At 46.2% G+C, this 21,467-nt stretch overlaps 1 protein-coding gene and 1 pseudogene across 3 annotated transcripts; both read right to left on the minus strand.

Moving 5' to 3' along the window:
• Positions 1-16,885, minus strand: part of LOC128607196 (hydrocephalus-inducing protein-like) — a 53,295-nt pseudogene extending 36,410 nt beyond the window's left edge.
• On the minus strand, positions 3,819-14,058 carry LOC128606757 (hydrocephalus-inducing protein-like). Of its 3 annotated transcripts, XM_053623148.1 has the most exons (5): positions 13,905-14,058; positions 11,226-11,480; positions 9,196-9,996; positions 4,234-4,406; positions 3,819-4,096 (listed from the first exon to the last, which is right to left on the minus strand). In XM_053623148.1, exons 3-5 carry the CDS (start codon positions 9,292-9,294, stop codon positions 3,931-3,933), a joined length of 438 nt encoding a protein of 145 aa, XP_053479123.1. In that variant the 5' UTR covers positions 9,295-9,996; positions 11,226-11,480; positions 13,905-14,058; the 3' UTR covers positions 3,819-3,930. The 3 variants fall into 3 exon arrangements, with proteins under 3 accessions (XP_053479123.1, XP_053479122.1, XP_053479124.1); XM_053623147.1 differs by lacking the exon at positions 13,905-14,058 and having other exon boundaries at positions 11,226-12,039; XM_053623149.1 differs by lacking the exons at positions 11,226-11,480; positions 13,905-14,058 and having other exon boundaries at positions 9,196-10,113.
• Positions 16,886-21,467: the final 4,582 nt, after the last annotated feature.

Below are 21,467 nucleotides of genomic sequence, written 5' to 3' on the forward strand. Positions count from 1 at the left end.
TACCGGGCTGTTGCAGGCGGTAGTTGACAGGGCCCCGGCGCTCGAGGACTGTATACGGGCTTTGCCACGGGGCCAGGAACTTACAGGCGCTGCTGGGCACTAACAGGAGGACTTGATCCCCCGGCTGGAATTCTCGGGGCTGCGCTGGGCGGTTGTATACCCTTCGCTGCTCCTCCTGCGCGGCGTGCATGTGCTCCTGGACTATTGGAGCTACCCGGTCGATCCTCGCTTGCATCTCCTGCACATATTCGACGACTGAGTGGAAGGGGGACGGTTGCTCGTCCCAGGCTTCGCGGGCCACGTCCAACAGTCCTCGCGGGCGCCGTCCGAACAGGAGCTCAAAGGGGGTGAAGCCCGTGGACACCTGGGGGCATTCTCGGACGGCGAAAAGCACGTAGGGGAGGAGGAGGTCCCAGTTCCTCCCCTCCTCGTCCACCACCCGGCGCAGCATCCGTTTGAGCGTCTGGTTGAACCGCTCGACCAGCCCGTCGGTTTGCGGGTGGTAGACCGACGTCTTAAGGTGCTTCACCTGTAACAGTCGACACAGATCGGACATTAGTTTAGACACAAAAGGTGTACCTTGGTCGGTCAGCACGTCCTTTGGGATCCCCACCCGACTGAACAGGAGTACCAGCTCCCTGGCGATGTTCTGGGAGGTGGCTTTGCGCAGCGGCACCGCCTCGGGGTACCGGGTGGCGTAGTCAACAATGACCAGGATGTACTCATGGCCCCGGGCAGACTTGGGAAGGGGGCCCACGAGGTCCATGCCCACTCGCTCGAACGGGACGCTGATAATGGGCAGAGGGATAAGGGGCGCCGGCGGGGGCCTCCGTGGGGCAGTGCGCTGGCACTGCGGGCATTGCTGGCAGAAGGCCCGGACCTCCGCGTCCATCCCGGGCCACACAAAGCGATCCCTCAGCTTCTCCAGGGTGTTTCGTGGCCCCAGGTGGCCGCCGAGGGGATGGGTATGAGCCAGATGCATTACGGTTTGAGTCTTTGGTTTGGGCACCACCAGTAGGTCCACCTGCTCCCCGCGGCGGCAGGCCCGCTGATAGAGGAGACCGCTCCGGACGAGAAAGTACGAGGTAGGGAGTCTCAGGTCAGGGCTCTGGTCGACTCCCTCTATCACTCGCACCTGGGCCCAGCAGTGCTTCAGGCGGTCGTCCTCCTTCTGCTCCCGTCCAAACTTCCCCTCCCGGTTCCTCTGGTGAAAGACAGAGGGTTAGTGTGTTGGGGGGCCTTACCTTCCGTGGTGGGGTCTCCGTCGTCCTGGGCCAGGTAGGTCTGCCGGGCCCGGGTCCTCTTCGTGCGTCGCCGCGGCCTGCTGGACTCGGCCGCCGGGCCCATCGGGAATCGTGGCCAGTCCCTTCCAAGGAGCAGGGGCACCGGGAGCTCGGGGATCAGGCCCACCTGGAGGGGCCAGACCCCGGTTTCGCCCCGGATCTGGACCTCGGCTGCGGGAACTTCCCGGGTGTCCCCATGGATGCAGGTTACGGTGAGAACCCCCCCCCGGGCAACGCCCTTTGGGTAGAATGGAGGGCCGGGCGAGGGTCACCGTGCTCCCGGTATCCAGCGGGGCGGTTACCGGGTTCCCCTCGACCCACACCGTCAGGGTGGGGGCCTCCGGCGGCTGTTGTAGATGGAGGGCGCAGCCCGCTAACCATGGCTTCGGAAGCGGCCGGGCAGGTTCCATCTCCGGCTCCGTAGGCATGGGCTCGTCCACGGGGGATACACGAACGGGCGATCTCTGGCGAGTCCTCCAGGTGCCGGGACGGGGCTGGCGGTCGGGCCAGGGGCCAGGGGCACCAAAGGGCATGTCGGGGAGCCGCTGCTCACCTTGGCCGAGCTCAAGGGTGGCCATGGTTCGCTCAAGGGCGGTTAGGAGCTCCTGGGGCGTTGTCGGTGCTTGCGCCCCTACGGCTTGGCGTTCTGTGCGGGGCAATGCCCTCAGGAAACGGTCCGTGGCCACTTTTTCCGCCACCTCCGCGGCGGTATGCCGATCCGGCCGGAGCCACCTTTTGGTTATCCGAATGAGGGTGTTCAGCTGTCCGCGTGGTCGGGCCCCCGGTCGATAAGCCCAGCGATGGAACTCTGTCGCTGCCTGGTAGGGGGTTCGCCCACACCATGCCAGGACTCCCTCCTTCATTGCCGCGTAGTCGGCAGCCTCCTCTGGCTCGAGGGCATAGTAGGCCGTGCGTGCCTCTCCCGTGAGCAGTGGGCCGAGGGCGCGAGGCCAGTCGTCACAGTCCCATCCCTCCCGGCGGGCAATACCCTCGAAGGCCTCGAAGTACGCCTCAAGATCTTGTTCGGGGGTGAGGGGGGGAAGCAGGCGGCGGATCTCGCGTCCCGGGTCGGGGAGGGGTATGGAGGCGGCGTGGGTCTCAGCCCTCAGGCCAATTAGCGTCTGGGTTGCGACCTGAAGGCTTTCGGCGAGCTGCTGTGTCACTGCTTGCTGCTGGATGCTAGTCTCCAGCAGGTGTTTCAGTGCGGGGTCCATGGGTTTTTTTTGTTTTGTTTTGTTTTTTTTTCTCTTTTTTTTTTTTGTTGGTTTTGTTTTTTTCTCTCTCTCGGGGTTTTTTTTTTTTTTTGCTTGTTTGTAGGTGAGTCTGTACTCTATGCCTGCGTCCTTCACCAGTGTAGGGGAATTAGCCTGGGGGAGGGCGGAGCACAGACCCACAAGAGACAGGTTGCAGTCAAAATAGGTGTTTTATTTGTCTGTGTGGGAGCTGTCTGTAGTGAGGAGGTGAGTGTGTGTGAGTGTGAGGGGTTTTGTGGGGGTGTGGCTGGCGTTGTGACGTTCTTGAGGGCGTGTCGGGGTTCCCGAGACGTGTGCGTGGGTTTCCCGTGCCATCATCCACCGTCGAACGCGATCTCACCACCTGTCGGTCTCGTCCGCACTCGCACGGAGTCTGTCTCTTAGCCGTTCTCCTCGCACGGGCGGAAGCGCGTCCTTTTATCCTCTTCCGCCATCGCCTGAGTGGTGGAATTTCCCTGACGGACTCCCCAATCGCCGGCCAGTGTAGCGTCGACGGTCCCACCCCACCGTGACATTCCTTCCGGCTGATGGTGTGTTTGGCACGAGGCTGTCCGCTTCGTGCCGGTGCGGCAGTCGGGGAAGGAGCGACTTTCTTATTATGTGCGCCGGCTGTCGGTCCGTCGCGACAATATATATATATATATATATATATATATATATATATTGTTAATTATAGTGCTTTATCTATTGACAGAGGCAAGTCTCCTCTTCTTATAATGAACCATTATAAGAACGATAACATAATAGAAACAAGCACAATAATACACACCTGTCATTCAGGTTACAGTCGTAAATATTCCGATCCACACTGCTGCAGAAAATGAACAACTTCTGATTAGAAAACTGAATCAACACCTTCTGATTCTAATAATTAATAATAATTTTAAATGTTTAATTTAACAGTTAATTTTGAACTTTGGCAATCACAAGAATCAACAAAACCATCCAATTTTTAAATGGTGATTTTTATATTAATTTTTTTCTCTCCTGCCCTATTTTCCTCATTGTGTGCGGGGACAGTGTGCTCATGGTTAAAATTCCTGACAAACTTCCAAATGTTTCATCAATGTGAGATTATGACCTAAAATGTGCTTAAAATGTTTATTAACTTTTTAATAAAATATAAAATAATATAAAATATAACATTTTTTTTAAGTTATTAAAAAAATAACTTTTTAATAACTTAAAAAGTTATTCCTTAGGGTCTTTAATAATTTTGGCACATATATTTTTGAGACAAAATACTATTCTTTAAAAAAGTAAATTTTATGTTGGAATTATGATAAATAGTTTCTCCTGTTCGACTGGAAAGATTATACAATATTTTTTGCTACTTTTTATGAAGGGTGGCAAAAATTCTGGAAGGCACTGTCCATCCATCCATCCTGAACCGCTTATCCGTTATTGGGTCGCGGGGGCGGCATCTCCAGCAGGGGACCCCAAACTTCCCTTTCCCGAGCCACATTAACCAGCTCTGACTGGGGGATCCCGAGGCGTTCCCAGGCCAGTGTGGAGATATAATATCTCCACCTGGTCCTGGGTCTTCCCCGAGTCATGGCACTGTCATGGTAATATGTTATAAACATAGTTGGCATAAACAAAAGTCTAAATTAATTTCTTTTACAGCCATTTGTCATAAAAAAACAACACCACTAATATGTGTTGGAAACCACATTACATAATATCATGCTCCTGACCTGTCCAGGAAAATCTTATCAAAATTAAGTTGCTTGCACTCCACTTCCAGCTTTGGCCGGACTCCTCTGCAAGAGATGAAGAAGACGGCAGGTTCTGGGTTGTCCTTAATACAGCACACCACACTGTCTTCTGTAAGACCTGGAGTGGTGGGGTATGCCCATACTCTGAGCTCCTGCAAAGTGTACAGAATACAATGCTCAGTACATGAATCTGACCTTATGGACAATATATACTTTGGTCACTAGATAGAGACACTCTGCCTTTGTTTTTTTTCTTTTGACTTGCCTTGCTAACCTTTGTTTTCACCTTTCTCTGATTTGCTAGGCTGTACCCTCCCTTTTCTTTGTTCTTTACTCAGTCCTCTGTTCCTCATGTGTGTACTAAGCCACTGTCTTTGCCTTTTGTTACTACTGTTTAATTTTTGCCACCTGCCTTTTGACTTTTGGGTTCTTTTATGATTTTTGCCTTTTTGGGATCTTTTGTGATTTTTGACTATTTTAATTGTTTGTTATTTTTGGCCTTGTTGGATTTTTTGTGAATTTTTCCTGATTACTTGTTTTTGGACTTAGCATTCATTTGTTTAACGGATGGATTGTTTTTTGGAGTAACTTTTTGAAGTAAAGTTTTTTCTGGTTTTCCCCCCATCTCTGTCTCCTGGAGTTTCTCTGCAATTGAGTCCAGCCTAGCCTAGGTTGCCAACCCTTACAGTAGGATTGAGCCAACAAGATGGACCCAGCAGAGCAGAATTCCCAGAGACCACTGACCTCAACATGTTTCATTTTGCAGTGGCCAGTCAAGGGACCACAATGGGAAGACAAGTGTCAATAATGGTTGATCAAAGAGCAGTGACAGGAGCATGTGCTGACCCAGATCCTGCAGTGTGTGTGTGGGGTCACTCTATACGTGTTGACTGGCACCCTTTAACCCTACTAACCCCCACATATGAGCCATGCCTACCTGCCCCTCATAGGTTCGATGGGAAACCAGGAGGGTGCCGTGAGCTGTACACTGGCTGCTGAGAGCCAGTGGAACCAGGAGGCACTCAAAGCGGCATTTCAGATTAGTCTTCAGCACTCAGTATCAGGTCTAGGACTTCACTTCTAGATTGCTCCCAAGACTCCAATTCATCAGAGGAACCTATGTGGTCGGGAGGGTCACAACTCTCCCAGACTGAGCTGAGCTTGTGCATGTGAGAGGTGTTGCCTCTACTGTGGGAAACCAGGTCACTTCAGGTCCACTTGCCCAGAGTTATCAAGAAAAGCCCAGTTCCAGTAGGGCGGACTGTGATGGGACCCACCTTCACCCCAAAGTGTTCTCCAGTTATGGTCCTCCTTTCCACCTCCCTTTCTTGAGGTGGGCAACAGCACACCCTTCGACAGCACACTGGAGTCTCTTGTGGACTCTGGTGTTGCCAGCAACTTCATGGACTTGTCCCTTGCCAAAAATCTACAAACCCCCCTGGTCAATCTTGAGCTGCCATTAACAGTTTCTGCCCTGGGCAATGGTAGTGTTCACCACCTTACCACTCCTTTACACCTGTCCATCAATAACCACCAAGAGACGTTGTAGTTCCACCTTATACATTCTCCCATATTTCCCTATTGTCCTAGGCTTCCTGTGGCTAAGCCGACATAACCCTCACCTATACTAGTCCACTGGGCTAAATGCTTGATCAGGGTCCCACCTACCATGCCACATACCTTCCCTGCACCTTCACCATCATCTCCCGAGTCTCTAGAACTTCCCAAGTTGTCCTGAGTGGCTCCTGAGGATCATGACCTGTAGGAAGTGTTCAATAACAAGAGGGCAACCAGTCTTCTTCCTCACTGCTCCTATGACTGCTCCATTGACCTGCAATACTAGCACCTCTAAGGGAAGAATCTTTTCTTTCTCTGCACTTGAGACCAAAGCTATGGAGGAATACAGGATGTCCTAAAAGTCTCCATATATTGGGGAAATTAACACTTTTTTGCAAAATGTAACTTTTGTGGTGGCAGGCTGGTGGCTGGCACACAAAAGGGAAAGAGCGCTCCTCCCACGGCTGCCGCTATGGTGCTGAAGAGACAGCTCCGCTTCAGCACCACCAATGTTTTGGACAGCCAGAGAGCGCGTGGCTGCGGGGCGGGGCTGACAACACACACGGCTGGCGGCTGATGATCAGCGCGGCCGCTCTCCACCATCCAGCAGCCGACGGGAGAGAATAAAAGGGCCATCCCCCGCTAGCAAAGGGAGAGAGGGGCCTCGAGGTATGCATGATAATTTGTTTTGTGTCTCTTGCAGAGGATTCGAAGGGAACGGAGGATTTCGCCCCCTGGCTGCACCTGCGGAGCTGTCTGACTGCAGAACTGGATCTCAGCCGCTCGGAAAGCCCCCAGAATGGCCCAGGAAGCCCCGTGGATGACTCTGGTGCCTGAACACTTCATCCAATTGCACCTCCTTTGCACCCCACACCCTCACGGAATTTAAATAAACTATGCACGTTTGCCCCAGAAATGGCCTCTTGTGTGTCTGTGCTCAGCCGCTGTCTAGGCTCGCTACACTTTATTTGCAAAACATCCTCTACATGATTGCCATTTCTTTGTAAACACACAGGAGTCATCTCTCCCAATTCTGGCAACCGTATCATGTGTGATATGCTTGCCATGTTTCCTGTTAAAGTCCATCGCAACCTTGGAGACCTTCTCCAAGCTCAGGAGGTGCTTCACTTCAGCTCCAGTCCTAGACCTGCCTGACCCAGCCCTCCCTTTCATTGTGGAGGTGGATGCTTCAGAGCTGGATGTTGGAGGGGTGCTCTCTCAGTGGTCATCTGAAAAGAAACTCCACCTATACTTTTTTTTCACACTGGCTGTCCCCCATGGAACGAAATCACAATGTTGGCAACAGAGACGGCTGACAATCAAAGTGCCCTTGGAGGAATGTAAGCAGTGGTCAGGGAGGCCCAACAACCATTCACTGTGTGGCCTGACCATAAGAATCTCAAATATATCCAGACTTAACACCCATCGGGCCAGCTGGGCTCTGTTTTTCAAAAGATTTCAGTTTAATATCTCCTACTGATTCCAGTTAACCTGAGACCTTGAACTGCCCCTAGTTCCAGCATTGTAGCACCAGTTCACTGGGGAATTGAGACTGTTGTCTAATGGGCACAGCAGGGAGAGCCATAGCCAGGAGGTGCTCCTAACTGACTTTTGTCCCTGCTTCTGTACACACCCAGGTATTGCAAAGGGGGTTTCATGGTTGACACCTTGCTGGTCACCCAGGTGCAATGTGGACCCTTGACTTCAACAAAAGGTGCTTTTGGTGGCCCAGCATAGAAGCAGATACACAGGGTTTAGAAAACGTCCTATTCAATCCACTACCCATCCCCAAACAACCCTGGTCACCCATATTGCTAGACTTCATAACAGGACCTCCCACCTCTCAAGGTAATTCAGTCATTAATTCAGTCACTCTAGTGATGAATGATAGATTCTCCAAGGCATGCCATTTGATCCCTTTACCTACTATAAACTTCTCTCTGCTCAAGTTACTGCTGAATTAATGTGTACACATATGTTGAGTCTATGGTCTCCCACAGAACCATGGCTCTCCCACTGGACAGCCGCAGTTTACCTTCTAGTTCTGGAAGCCTAGTCAGCCAGCCTCTCCTCTGATTTCCATCCTGAGTCCAATGGCCAGACAGAGAGGTTGAACCAGGACTTGGAAATGACACTGCACTGCCTGGCATTCACTACCCCAAGCTCCTTGAGCAACTACCTCCTGTGGGCAGAGTATGTGCACAACCCTATATGCTGCTTTTCTACTGGGATGTCCCCGTTTGAGTGCCAGTTCGGGTAGCAGCTCGCGCTGTTCCCAGAGCAGGAGCCCAATGTCACGGTCCCTTCAACACAGAGGTTTGTCCATTGCTGTCAGCGCACCTGGATGAAAGGCGTGGAGGGTTCTACAATGGGCTTCTCAGCACCAACAGCTTCAGGCCAACCTCTGGCACAGACCTGCCCCAACTCGCGCACATCCTCCCTGCAGTTAATATCCTGTGAACACCCCCCCTTCCCCACTCACCCCACTAAGTTCATCAGCCCTATCAAGGTGCTGCAAAGGGTCAATGCATGTGGTATACCGTCTCCTTCTTTCTCAATCCATGTGGATCAATCACCAGCCCCGTATCCCCTGCAACACACCCTCCCCCTTGCCCATGTGTCATCAAGGGCTAACCTGCCTTCACTGTCCGCTGCCTGCTGGATTTCAATCAGTCTGTGCATACATCCAGTACTTGGTGGACTGGGAGTGCTATGGCCCAGAAGAATGTTCCTGGGTTTCTCTCTGGAACATTCTTGACCCAGAGTTAATTCAGGATTTCCAGTTACACCATTCTGACTGTCCCCAGAGAAACACCAGGAGCCGTTCCTAGAAGGATTTTGTTTGTATTTTATGGATTTTGAACACTAGATGAAGACATTCTGCCTTTGTATTTTTCTTTTGATTTATTTTGTTAACCTTCTTTATTGTTTTCAACTGCCTCTGATTTGGTAGGCTATTTAAACCCTTCCTTTCTTTGTTCTTTATGCAGTTCTCTTGTTCCTCACGTGAGTACCAAGAAACTGTCTTTGCCTTTTGTTACTAATGCTTTTTCTTTTGCTGCCTGTCTGACTCTTTTGTGAATTTTACATGATTGCTTGTTTTTTGTATTAAGGGTTCATCTGTTTAATGTTTTGATTGTTTTTGGATCTCTGATTGCTGTCTTGTGGAACTTTTTGGAGTAAAGATTTGTCTGGTTTTTCCCTCCTATCTCTGTCTCTTGGAGTTTCTCTGCAATTGCGCCCAGCCTAGCCTGTGGAGCAGTGGTTAAGTTGTTGGGTCATCACCACCATCACCTAGGTTCAAATTCTGTCCAGGTCACTAACCCTTACAGCCTTCATTCCCTAAAAATTTTTTCTGTATTGAAATTTTGTATTAAGACATACTTTTCTCTCATTGGGCTTAAGAACCATGCTCAGAGGGTCCAGGATGAATGTGGTGGATTTGGTGTCTCGGTGGAGGCAGAAATGAACCTCTGCCTCCATGGGGGAGTTGTTGTATATTACTAGTCTTTCTGTGTTTTCTGGGGACTTCTTTTCCTTGTACCTACGTAAAGAGCTACAGTGTTGTAACTTAGTAATTCATTTTGTCATTTACAAATTCCCCTTTATAACAATGTGATAATATGCTTAATTTCCAAGATTATGCATTTGACACATTATTTAAATAATTTCTATATGTATGAGCACTATGAGGAATATTTGAGGGAATTATTATTATTATTAGGGAATACATGCTTAAATTGTAAGAGCAAGAAAAATAAAGCACCTGTCTCTAGTTCTTCCACAAAGCAGGGGCCTGAAGTCATAAAGGCCTGAGCGGATGACGTATGCCTTCTGTAAGCCATTCTCTTTCTGCATGGCCTTTTTACAGTGGGCAAACACTGTCCTATAATACACAAATAAAACCCATCCGAATAAACAACAGAATATGGGCAAACAGTTGCAAAAAAATGGGTTCTGGTCACAGGTCTACTGCCTGTTCTCCAGAATTGCAAGTAATACTTATAGTCTTTGCTGATGGATGGGAAAGCACAGATGCCTCTGCAGTAGAGCTGATATCAGCGCTTGGTCTCCATCACTTCAAACCCCTGACTCTGTTTAAAATCACCAGGCACAGCTGAGTGAAACCACAGTTTCAGGGTCACGTCTCCATTTGCCGGCACAACCCAGCGAAAATGAGTAAGCCTTCATGAGAACGAGGATGAAATCATCAAAAAACAATAGTAACAAAAGCAAAAATGATTGTACATATAAAATACATAATCAGGTTTACTGTAAAAAAAAAAAAAAATTAAAAAAAAAAAAAAACAACACAAGTTTATACCAATTTAGTAAAATATTTTTACTCATAAAGCAAGATATAAAGAGTAATATATATACACACACACACACACACACATATATATATATATATACATATATATATATATATATATATATAATGTATACATATATATATATATATATATATATATATATATATATATATATATATATATATATATTTAACCAAATACCTCTGGATGTGTTCTGTAAGACAATCTATAAGAGAATTGCTGTGGTCAGTTTAACATTTGCCTTCAACTCTATTTAAGAACTTATTTGAGGACTGAATCAACTTAAATAATGACACTATTTTCCACCTCGCTATACCTATATGCTCATTGGTAAACCGTAGTCTTGCAAAATGCTTTTTCCTGGCACGCCCCCCATGCAGGTCAAATTTGTGCGATCTCTTTCTGATTGTAGAAGCATGCCCTTTGACACCAACAGTTGCAACACTTGGTAGCAGATCCTGTGATGAAATATTGGGGTTCTTGGAGACTTCTTTTTGCATCAGATGGTCTGCTCTTGGGCTGAATTTGCTGGGATGGGCAGTCCTGGTCAAACTGGAAGTTGTTTGAAATCTGCGCCATTTGTAGATGATGTTCCTTACGGTAGAATGATGTATTTCAAATAATTTGGAGATCATTTTAAATGCCTAGCCAGACTCATGAGCATCCACAACCTTTTTTACCCCTCTCACATCTAGTGTCTGGTCTTCCCTTTGCTATTGCAAAAGGGAAGACCAGACACTAGATGTGAGAGGGGTATAAATAAGACAGGTTCCACCTACACTCCCTAAGCAGGTTCTAATCACTTGAACACCTGATTCTAATTTTATGGATTTGAAGGTGTGATAAATGTAGGGATGTGCTTATTTTCCATGTAACTTTTTTATTCATTTAAATTGTGAAAATTACTACAAAATGTAATTTTATGTGTCATTTGATAGTGTATCAACTTTATTAATAGGCACTGTTTCAAAGAAGATCAAATGTTTGCTTGTCCAAATATGTCATAGGGTGTGCTTATTTTTTGACATGACTGTATAAGGTAATAAATGCACATCCCAGAGCTGATGTTTTACTCACCCTCCGATGTTGTCCCTAGGTTTTGGATGGGTTAGGGCTTGGACCCACAGGTCCACCTATTCCTCCTCCCATGCTGTTCTCAATAGTCCCATACCCCAAAAGGAGAGTGGTGTCCAGCTTCTGTCTTACTCCTGGCTGCTTCACCTTCTTAATGCCCTCATCTCTGGAAGACTCAGCCGAGGAGAAGCGGGAGATTGACTTTTAGACAGAAGCCCTAAGCCCCACAGTGTCTGCAAAGGTATGTGGATACTTTTCCTTCAGCAATATTTAAAAAAAAAAAAAAGAAAAGAATTTACATTAGAGAAACATCATGGGACTCCCAAGTGGTGGAACATAAAATTGTTTGCCCTATTGTTTGGAGATCAAATCTTGCAAGTTCAAATCTTGATTCCACATTCATTGGTGCAAGGGAGCAAAATTGGCTGTGCTGTCTGGGTTTTGAAGGAATGTTATACTGTCTCTTACTTGTCAGTATCAGCAACACTAGCCAGTCGTGGGCATCTGTGAGCTCATATACAGTGGGGAAATAAGTATTGGACAAGTCAACATTTTTTTCAGTAAATATATTTCCAATGGGGCTATTCACATGACATTTTCACCAAAAGTTGGTATTAACTCAAGAAATCCGGAGATATAAAGAATTCACAACATTAAAGTCCATAAATTAAGTTATATGTAATAAAGTGGAATGACACAGGAAAAAAGTATTGAACACGCTATCTGAAATTTATTTAGAACTTAGTAGAGAAGCCTTTATTTTTAATGACAGCTTCAAGATGCTTCCTGTATGAAGAAATTAATCGGCCGCAGTATTCAGGTGTGATTTTTGCCCATTCTTCTAAACACATTGTCTTTAAATCTTGTTCAATTGAAGTCAAGTCAGGTGATTGACTGGGCCATTCTAACACCTTGATTATTTTTCTCTGAAACCAATTGATAGTTTCCTTTGCTGTATGCTTTGGATCGTTGTCCAGCTGGAAGGTCCACCTTCTCATCTTCTTCATCCTGGTGGATGGCAGCAGCTTCTTCTCAAGAAACTCCCGGTAAAGGGCTCCATTCATCGTTCCTTCAATTATATGAAGTCTGCCAGTACCATGCGATGAAAAACAGCCCCACACCATGATGCTTCCACCTCGAAACTTCACTGTTGGTATAGTGTTTTAAGGGCAGTGCCATTTTTCTCCAAACATGGTGTGTAGTATAACAGCCAAAAAGTTCAATTTTGCTCTCATCTGACCAGACTACACTCACCCAATATTTCATAGACTTGTCCAAATGAGTTGTAGCAAACTTTAAATGAGCTTCAACATGCCTTTTCTTTAGTAATGCAGTCTTGCGAGTGAGCGTGAGCAGTGGAGTGCATTGCCTATTGTTTTCTCTGTGAAGAAGACACCTGCTGCCTCCAAGTGTTTCTGGAGCTCTTTCCGAGTGGTCCTTGGCTCTTGGGATACACTTCTGACTATTCTTCTGAGTCCCTGGTCAGAAATCTTGCGAGGAGCTCCTGTCCGTGGCCGGTTGATGACGGAGTGATGTTGCTTCTACTTGCGGATAATGGCCCCAATGGTGCTTACTGGAGGAGTCAGAAGTTTTGAAATACGTCTGTATCCGATTCCATCAATATGTTTTGCAACAATAAGGTTCTGAAGGACTTGGGAGAGCTATTTGCTTTTACCCATCATGAGATGTTTCTTGTGTGAAATCTTGGTAATGAAAAGCCTTTTCATAGACCCTCAATTTACTAACCCAGCTGACATCAGTTTACACAGATAGAGCGCATAAATACTTACGGATTTCATCTGGTTCCTTGCCTTACCTTGCCTTGGAGAACTGCTTTTCCTTAACGTGTTCAATACTTTTTTCCTGTCTCATTGCACTTTATTACACATAACTTTATTTATGGACTTGAATGTTGTGAATTCTTTATATTTCCAGATTTCTTAAGTTAATACTGATGTCTGGTGAAAATTTCATGTGAATAGCCTCTTTGGAAAAATATTTACTGAAAAAAATGTTGATGCATCCAATACTTATTTCCCCCACTGTATGTAGGTTTGTTAAAGCGATATAAGTTACATGTTAGCTAACTAGCAAGGTAAGTCTTTTAAATTCTTAATTGGCAAGCCAACTTCACTTATTGATAGTTGGCTACTTAGATGAGATGAAATGGACACTGTAAAGTCAGTGCTCCTCTGACCAATTACCCCTCCTAATTATCTGTTACTGCAATGGTCTACTGTTGGCTTGGAAAGGTGTCCAATTTGATAGTATGCAGTAAAAAAATTTTTAGAAAACAAATTCTGTTAAAAATCACTATAGTTTCCTATTATTCACTATAGTTTCAATATGTTTTTGCAACCAGGAGGCATGGCTGATATTAGAGTGGCATGTGTCACTCAGGGATCTATAATCGCTTATACATCACAATCTCAGCCAATGAGAAATATTACATAGTAAAAATGTACATATACAGTAATAGAAGTCAGTGCATAAACTCTGATAAACTGAAGATGATCTTTAATAACTTATTTAATCACTCCTTGAACTTAAACATACTAGGAGAGACCAATTGGTATGACCAATTTTCATTCTTAAGAATTTTTATTGAGGTGCTTTAAAAGTCAATTGTTTCTTAATGCCCAGTCAAACCTGCTGATCAAAACGGGTATAGAGAACTCTCACCCTCTCTTCCTCCAGATACTGTCTGTCAAAGAACAGGGAGTAGAACTCAATGGAAAGGGCAAGGTTTGCATACCAGGACCTCAACCTCATCTCCATTGCTGTAGGGCAGCACAGGCCCCAGCTCAATTTCTGAGGTGGAAAACTCCAGCTGTGGCTCCAATCCCTGACCCTGGGCTAACAGTAGGATCCGCTGGGTGCTCTGGGCCACTGCAATCTCCAGTCTCTCTTTATACATTCTCTGCAAAGAACATACAGTCACATCCAGAATTATTGGCATGCATCAAAAGAATGAGCATAAATAATTGAATAATGTAAACATTATATACAATTATTAAAATTTTCCACCTACTCAAGTTCATTTTCCCTTTCCTCCAACAAAAACACATAAGAACTTATTGTTAAATCTTATTTTCTCTCAAAAATATATGTAGCAATATTACACATGCAAAATACCATTGCTATTTATCACTGTGGAGAAAACCAAAGAGCTTTCAACACAGAAGACAGAGGCTGTTAATCTGTCAGGTAAAGGATATAGTGCTGTGAAAAAAGTATTTGATAGTGTGTTACTGGGTAATACCTTTTACCCATTCAAGCTGTGTTGATCTGATTGAACAGGGTTTGTAGTAACCAGGCCTAGTTGCATTAAGTCCAGCTGAACCCCATTATAAATGCAGTTTCATAGATTTGGGGAATTAGTAACTATGGGGGCAGATACATTTTTACATAGGCCCAGTTGGTATTGGATAGCGTTTTTGCTTCAATAAATAACTATCATTTAAAAACTGTATTTTGTGTTTACTCAGTTAGCTTTGTTTTTATCTCCGATTTAGTATGAAATATACACAAAAACAGAAGAAATCAGGATGGGGGCAAAAACTTTTTCATAGCACTGTATAATCGCTGTAATGTATGGTGGTGGATCACTGGTGATTTAGGGCTGTGTTGTGGCTTGTAGTGGTTCAGGGTCTCTGGTGAAGATTGATATCATCCAGAATTACAGTAAGTACAAAGATATTTTAGCCCACTGCCAGGATGCTAATTAAATAGATAATTACTATAAACTATAACACAAAACAACATAGAAATGACTGTGGCCACAAATGCAAAAACCAGTTAATTCTCCAGACATGTGGAAGGTGGATGGCCTGAAGCTAAAACTACCACTTCCATGAGTTTGTTTGCTCATAGAGTGAAGTTTTTATTGAAAGTAATACTTTGTTCTGGTTTATCCCTCTTTGTTACTCCACAAGCCCTCTACTGCATAATTTAAATACTACTTTGCTGTCACAGTATTTTTTACAACCTTAGCAAAACTCTAGGCTAATTACTTATCTAAACCATAGATTAGTAGTATTTGAGTCTGCGTGTGTGCCATGCACATGAGTGTGTGAGAACCCATCACTTTTTAATGCTTAGCCCTGACAAGGGGGAAAGATAAGCACTACCAGCCTTTAAGATCTGCATTAACTCTCCAGAATCATGTTTGCAATTTGCATCATGTAGGTTTTATTGAAAGGTTTGGGAGCACAAGTCCTGCTTCTATAGTTATAGAAGCCAAATCATATGGAGAAGAAAAATTCTGGTTACTGGATCAAACACCAACAGCTAGTAATTCTTACCTCTTCAGCTGGACTGAATTTGACCTGGATGTTGACCCTGTCACCAGGATACAGCACACCACTGGATGGCAACATTTCAAAGATAAGTGAATTCAGCTTCTCTAAACGAGCATCCTGTCTCAGGTGAAGTGGGATATGCTTTTCAGTCTTGACACATAACCAAGAAAACAACACATATTTAATGTGATTAGTTTTATTTATTTATATATGTCCTCTGTACTTAATTGGTACAGCACTGAAATACAGTTTTCTCAGATTTACATACATAATTTTTCACTTGAAATTTTAAAAAGGGAAACAAAGTTATTTCAAGGGAAAATGCACATCTGGAAATAAGGTTTTGCTTTTGTGTAATGTTTATCATTCCCAGTATAGCATAATATTAATGATACAAATCTGTCAGAGAGATTTTTGATTCTCATAATACAAACACAATATAAGGTGTTGGTGCATTTGTTTTTGTGGCCATTGTTACAGATTTCATGTCAATATTTTAATGGTACACTAACTCACTGATGACAATAAATACATTCTCTGTCTTCTCCTGCACTTCACTGAGTAGTGGCGTGCACAGACCTCAGCTGATGCAGGGATGGAAGGACCACAAAATGTATTACTTTAATTTAATCATGTTGAATTCATATTCAATTTTGTTGATGTTATAAACTTTATGTTTGTATTATATGGACCAAAGTGCTAGCTATCATGAAATCAGATATGGATGCCTTACACATTAAAGAGTTTGAATTTTACATAACGTAAAATTTAAAAGTATTAAAAAGTCTCATTAAATAAATAACCAATACTAATAAGCACATGAGGAGGTGCTAAACTATGCTACTGTATGGTAACTACGATACTGAATGGTTTTGGATAAAAACAAATTGAATGTCATTGTCAGAAATGCCACAACAATCGAGTTATACTTTTATTATAACTGATTAATCATAATTCTCATCCTGCCGCATTTGCTACGTTTACACTAGCATGGTAGTATACATCTAAATTTCCCATATTACCTGTAGCTCGTGAAGTAACCCACGAGGCTAGCACACCAGTGAGGCTAAATACTAAAATTAAATATATATATACACATATACATATATATATATATATACATACACACTGTCGCGATGGACCGACAGCCGACGTACAAGGTACTAAAATCGCTCCGTCCCCGACTGCCGCGCTGGCGCTGATTATACGGCCCCGCGTCAAGCATTCTGACAGCCAGAAAGCACGTGGGGGTGGGGCGGAGCCGCCGAAACACCCTCGGCCGGTGAATGGTGCACCGCCCGCGAAAAATCCACCATCCAGCAGACGAGGGGAGAGTATAAAAGGCCGCTCTGTCGGGAGCATGATTTCACGTGATATGTGCGCGTGGCTTCTTCATAACGCTCACTGTTGTTTGACATTTCCGGCGTTAACTAATCGGCATTCTCTCTCTCTCTCTCTCTCTCTCTCTCTCTCTCTCTCTCTCTCTGTGTCTGTGGTTTCTTTCAGGAGATTCGGATCCAGGCGAGGCCTCCGTTCCCTGACTGCGCGCGCGGCGTTGCCTGGCGGCTCAAAAAAGCCCTCATTTAAAAAAAGAGTTGACATTTCCGACTGGGAACCCAGAAATTGCGATATTCCATGTCAAATTGAACACAGCATAGTCCATGCTCCAAGCCTGTCATCATGGCGGTACCGAAAGTTTGAAGAAAGCGGCAGAGTCCTGTTTGGGATTACTTTGAATATGACTGTGTGTCAGATAAAAGCAAGTGCCTTGCAGTGGAAGGTGGTGAAATATGTTGACAATTTATTAAAGGGAAAAATCCCTCGAATTTGAAAGTACATTTGAGAAGCGTGCACAAGGAGACTAACCTAGCTTACCTTAATAACGTAAAGGAGAACGCCAAGCCCCCTCCCCCGAAACAGAAGCTAACCCCGGTACAGGGCTAGGCATGCATGACGGAGACAACCACAGGACAGAGAACACTACAGCAGTGCTTTCACTGGTGTACCGATAGCTGCTGGTTAGTAAATACCCAGGAACACCACAAGCGGGAGGAAGCGTTGGTTAATATGTTTATTGATACTGGGATGTCTACACAACTGTGTGAGTTGATTGCTTTCAAAAAGTTCGCCACTTTACTCGAACCAATTGTAAAGTATTCATGTAGGTGTCAGCTATAACGTACACCTTTTAGATTTTTGATATTTAACAAAATAAACTATTAAATCATATGTAAATTAGATATGAATTTCACTACAGAATGGGCCCATACACAAAGTATACCATAATTTAAAACTCAATAGCATTTGAATGGAATGATGTGCAGTCACAAAACCAACTGTAAAGTGTTCAACTGGGTGTCAGGTATGACACACACCTTTTAGATTTTTGATATTTAGTGTTATTGTTACGATACCTGTTGGAGACAAGTGCAGACGGGCAGGTTTAGCATGCGTAGAATAGACAGAAGAGGAAACACGGAAAACAGTCGAAGGTCAGGCGATCAGGCGAACAATCCAAACAAGGCAGGGCAGGAAATCGTAAACAAGAAACAGGTAGTATATCCGATAACCCAGAAAACCCAGAAAATCCAGAAAGTAGACAATGGCTTGGTCAAACGACAGAGTCACGACAACTGAGCGTTTACTTCGCGAGATGCTGAAGTTAACGAGGCCTTTTATAACTTATGGTGAAGCACAGGTGTTCGCACTCAGTACTCCGGCGAACTCAAGCACAGGCATGGCTGGGAAGTGTAGTTCTCGTCTGCCATGTTTGTAGGCAGAACTGTATTCTGAGAACTGCAGCCATGAGTTTGCCGCGACGTAACAGAGTCCCCCCCCAAAGGGCTCACTCCTGGAGCCGAATCCCTCCGAGGCCTCCCTCTCCTCCAGTCTATCTGGGTGAGCAGCATGGAAGTCTCTGAGCAAGTTTGAGTCCAGAATGTCCTGGGATGGGATCCAGCACTGCTCCTCTGGGCCATACCCCTCCCAGTCCACCAGATACTCGAGTTTTCCTCTCCTACGTCTGGAGTTCAGGATGTTGCAGACGCGGTCGGCTGGGCGGCCTTCAATCTCTAGCGGTTCCGGTTGGGAGTCATCCAGCACCGCCATGGCCAGGGGACCCGGTATCACTGGCTTGAGGAGAGAGACATGAAATGACGGGGCGATGCAGCTGTGCTTGGGCAGGTCCAGGTGGTACGTGACCTCGTTAATTTGCTTCAGGATCCAGAAGGGGCCGATATACTTGGGTTTGAGTTTTCTGCCCGGGAGTGGCGACTTTAGGTCTCTCGTGGAAAGCCACACCCTGTCCCTGGGTTGATAGTTGGGGTGATCCCTCCGGCACCGGTCTGCCTTTTGTTTGGCGGTATGGGAGGCCTGCACCAACTGTTGATGGGCGCGTTCCCAGACCTGTTCACTCCGGCGGAACCACTCATCTGCTGCTGGTGAGTCAATGGGGGAGGTGTTCCAGGGAAACAATGGCGGCTGGTAGCCCAAGACACACTGAAAGGGCGTGAGTTGGGTGGCGGAATGTTGTAGAGAGTTTTGTGCGTATTCCGCCCACGGGAGGAAGTGGCCCCAGTCCTTCGGATTGGTGGCACAAAAGGTTTGGAGGAATCGAATTACTTTTTGATTGGCCCGTTCTGCCTGTCCGTTGGCCTGGGGGTGGTACCCGGAAGTGAGATTAACGGTGACCCCATCTTCTCCATAAAACTGGCCCAGACGCGAGACATGAATTGCGGACCCTGTCACTCACAATCTCCTCTGGGATGCCGAAGTATCTAAACATGTGTTGGAAAAGTAGTTCGGCTGTGGCAAAGGCAGATGGGATGGCCGGTAGTGGAATTAGGCACAGGGATTTTGAAAACCGTTCGATGATCACCAGTATCACGGTGTTACCTTTTGACTCCGGCAAGTCCGTTAGGAAGTCTAGAGCCAGGTGGAACCACGGGCGTACAGGTGTAGGTAGAGGTACCAATTTCTCAGCTGGTAGAGCACGTGGTACTTTAGACTGAGCGCAGGTGGAGCATGAGGATACGACATGCTGTACCTCCCTAGGCATGTGGGGCCACCAATATCTCTCGGCCAGCAGTTGGTAAGTGCGACGAGTTCCCGGATGGCCCGTCGCTAGTGTCGTGTGGGCACAAGTGATGAGTTCCAGACGGTACCGTTCCAGTATGAATTGTTTACCGGGAGGACATGCTGCCGGGATTTGTGACCTGGGGAAGCAAGCTAAGGCTTGATCTAGGGTCCACTCTATGGCACCAACAATACAGGAGGGGGGCAAGATATAATCTTCGTGGTCCATCCAACTTTCAGGGGAGTGGATTTGAGACAGAACATTGGCCTTCGTGTTCTTTGCTCCTGGCCTACATGACAGAGTAAACTGGAACCTGGAGAAGAACAGGGACCAGTGAGCCTGGCGGGGCATGAGACGTTTGGCTGTCCTCAGGTACTCTAGATTTTTATGGTCCGTATAGATTATGAACAGGTGGACGGCACCCTCCAACCAGTGTCTCCACTCCTCTCGGGCCAATTTAACTACCAGAAGTCCTCAGAAGTTCGGTTCCCCACGTCATAATTGCGTTCAGCAGGCGACAACTTTCGAGAGAAGAATGCTACGGGGTGCAACTTGGGTTTGTCTCCGAATCTCTGAGACAGAATGGCCCCCATTCCCGCCTCAGAGGCATCAACCTCCACGACGAACGGTCTGGAGGGATCCGGGTGTCTGAGGATGGGGGCCGTGGTGAAGGCCCGCTTAAGCTTATCCAGAGCCTCCTGGGCATTTGGGGTCCAAAGGAGTTGCCTGGGCTTACCACGCAGGAGGGAAGTCAGGGGTTGTGCTATTTTACTAAAGTCTCAAATGAATCGCCGATAAAAGTTCGTATGGCGTAGACGGTCCAACCATATTGCCAGGTCGATGAGGTCATCGAGGGTAAGCTGCTCGCCCCGGCATGCCAACTCTCGAACTAACTCCGGGTTTAGCCCCTGACAGAACACGGTCTTCAGTGCTGGCTCATTCCACCCACTCCGTGCAGCGATGGTGCGGAACTCCAGAGCGTATTCTACTGAGTCACGTGAGCCTTTCGTGATCTTCAGGAGTTCCTGACCAGTCTCCCAGCCGTCAGGGGAATGATCGAAAGCGCATTGAAAGCGGGAGAGGCAGTAGCGGGTAGTGCACAACCGGCATAGCTGGAGTGGGCGCAGCTGGTGTGGCCTGAATGTATGCAGCCGGTGCTGGTTGGGCACACGCGGGGAAAAACGACAGAAGAGGCATGTAAGTAGCAGGAGGAACCGCGGTCTGCATCGTGGAGGGGCTTAGGCGTGCCACACACTCATTCAAACATGATTGATGATCTGATTCCGCTGTACAGCTATCGCGCCGTTTTGCTCCAGGATGCGGCATTGCCACTCTGGGGCGTCCGCTGCCTCCATAGTAGGCGAAGTAATCTGTTACGATACCTGTTGGAGACAAGCACGGACAGGTCGAAGGTCAGGCGATCAGGCGAACAATCCAAACAAGGCAGGGCAGGAAATCGTAAACAAGAAACAGGCAGTATATCCGATAACCCAGAAAATCCAGAAAGTAGACAATGGCTTGGACAAACGACAGAGTCACGACAACTGAGTGTTTACTTCGCAAGACGCTGAAGTTAACGAGGCCTTTTATAACTTATGGTGAAGCACAGGTGTTCGCACTCAGTACTCCGGCGAACTCGAGCGCAGGCATGGCTGGGAAGTGTAGTTCTCGTCCGCCATGTTTGTAGGCGGCACTGCATTCTGAGAACTGCAGCCGCGAGTTCGCCACAACGTAACAGTTATAATACATAATATAACTTCACAAATGCATAAAGGGGGTCAAAATGACCCGTACTGGATTGAATGGTTTTCTTAAAAAAATAGATGTCCTATTAATTGAAATAATTAAAAGATGATCCATGAATGTTTT

This window comes from Ictalurus furcatus, chromosome 4 (genome assembly GCF_023375685.1).
Source record: "Ictalurus furcatus strain D&B chromosome 4, Billie_1.0, whole genome shotgun sequence".
NCBI lineage: Eukaryota > Metazoa > Chordata > Actinopteri > Siluriformes > Ictaluridae > Ictalurus > Ictalurus furcatus.

Bases quoted from the DNA above. Each gene is read 5' to 3' on its own strand.
- LOC128606757 (XM_053623148.1), bottom strand. From the start codon at position 9,294: ATGGAGGCAGAGGTTCATTTCTGCCTCCACCGAGACACCAAATCCACC. The intron at 4,407-9,195 runs GTATGTCTTAAT...TACACTTTGCAG, and splicing joins TTAAGCCCAATGAGAGAAAA to GAGCTCAGAGTATGGGCATA. The intron at 4,097-4,233 runs GTCAGGAGCATG...TTACCATGACAG, and splicing joins GATAAGATTTTCCTGGACAG to TGCCATGACTCGGGGAAGAC.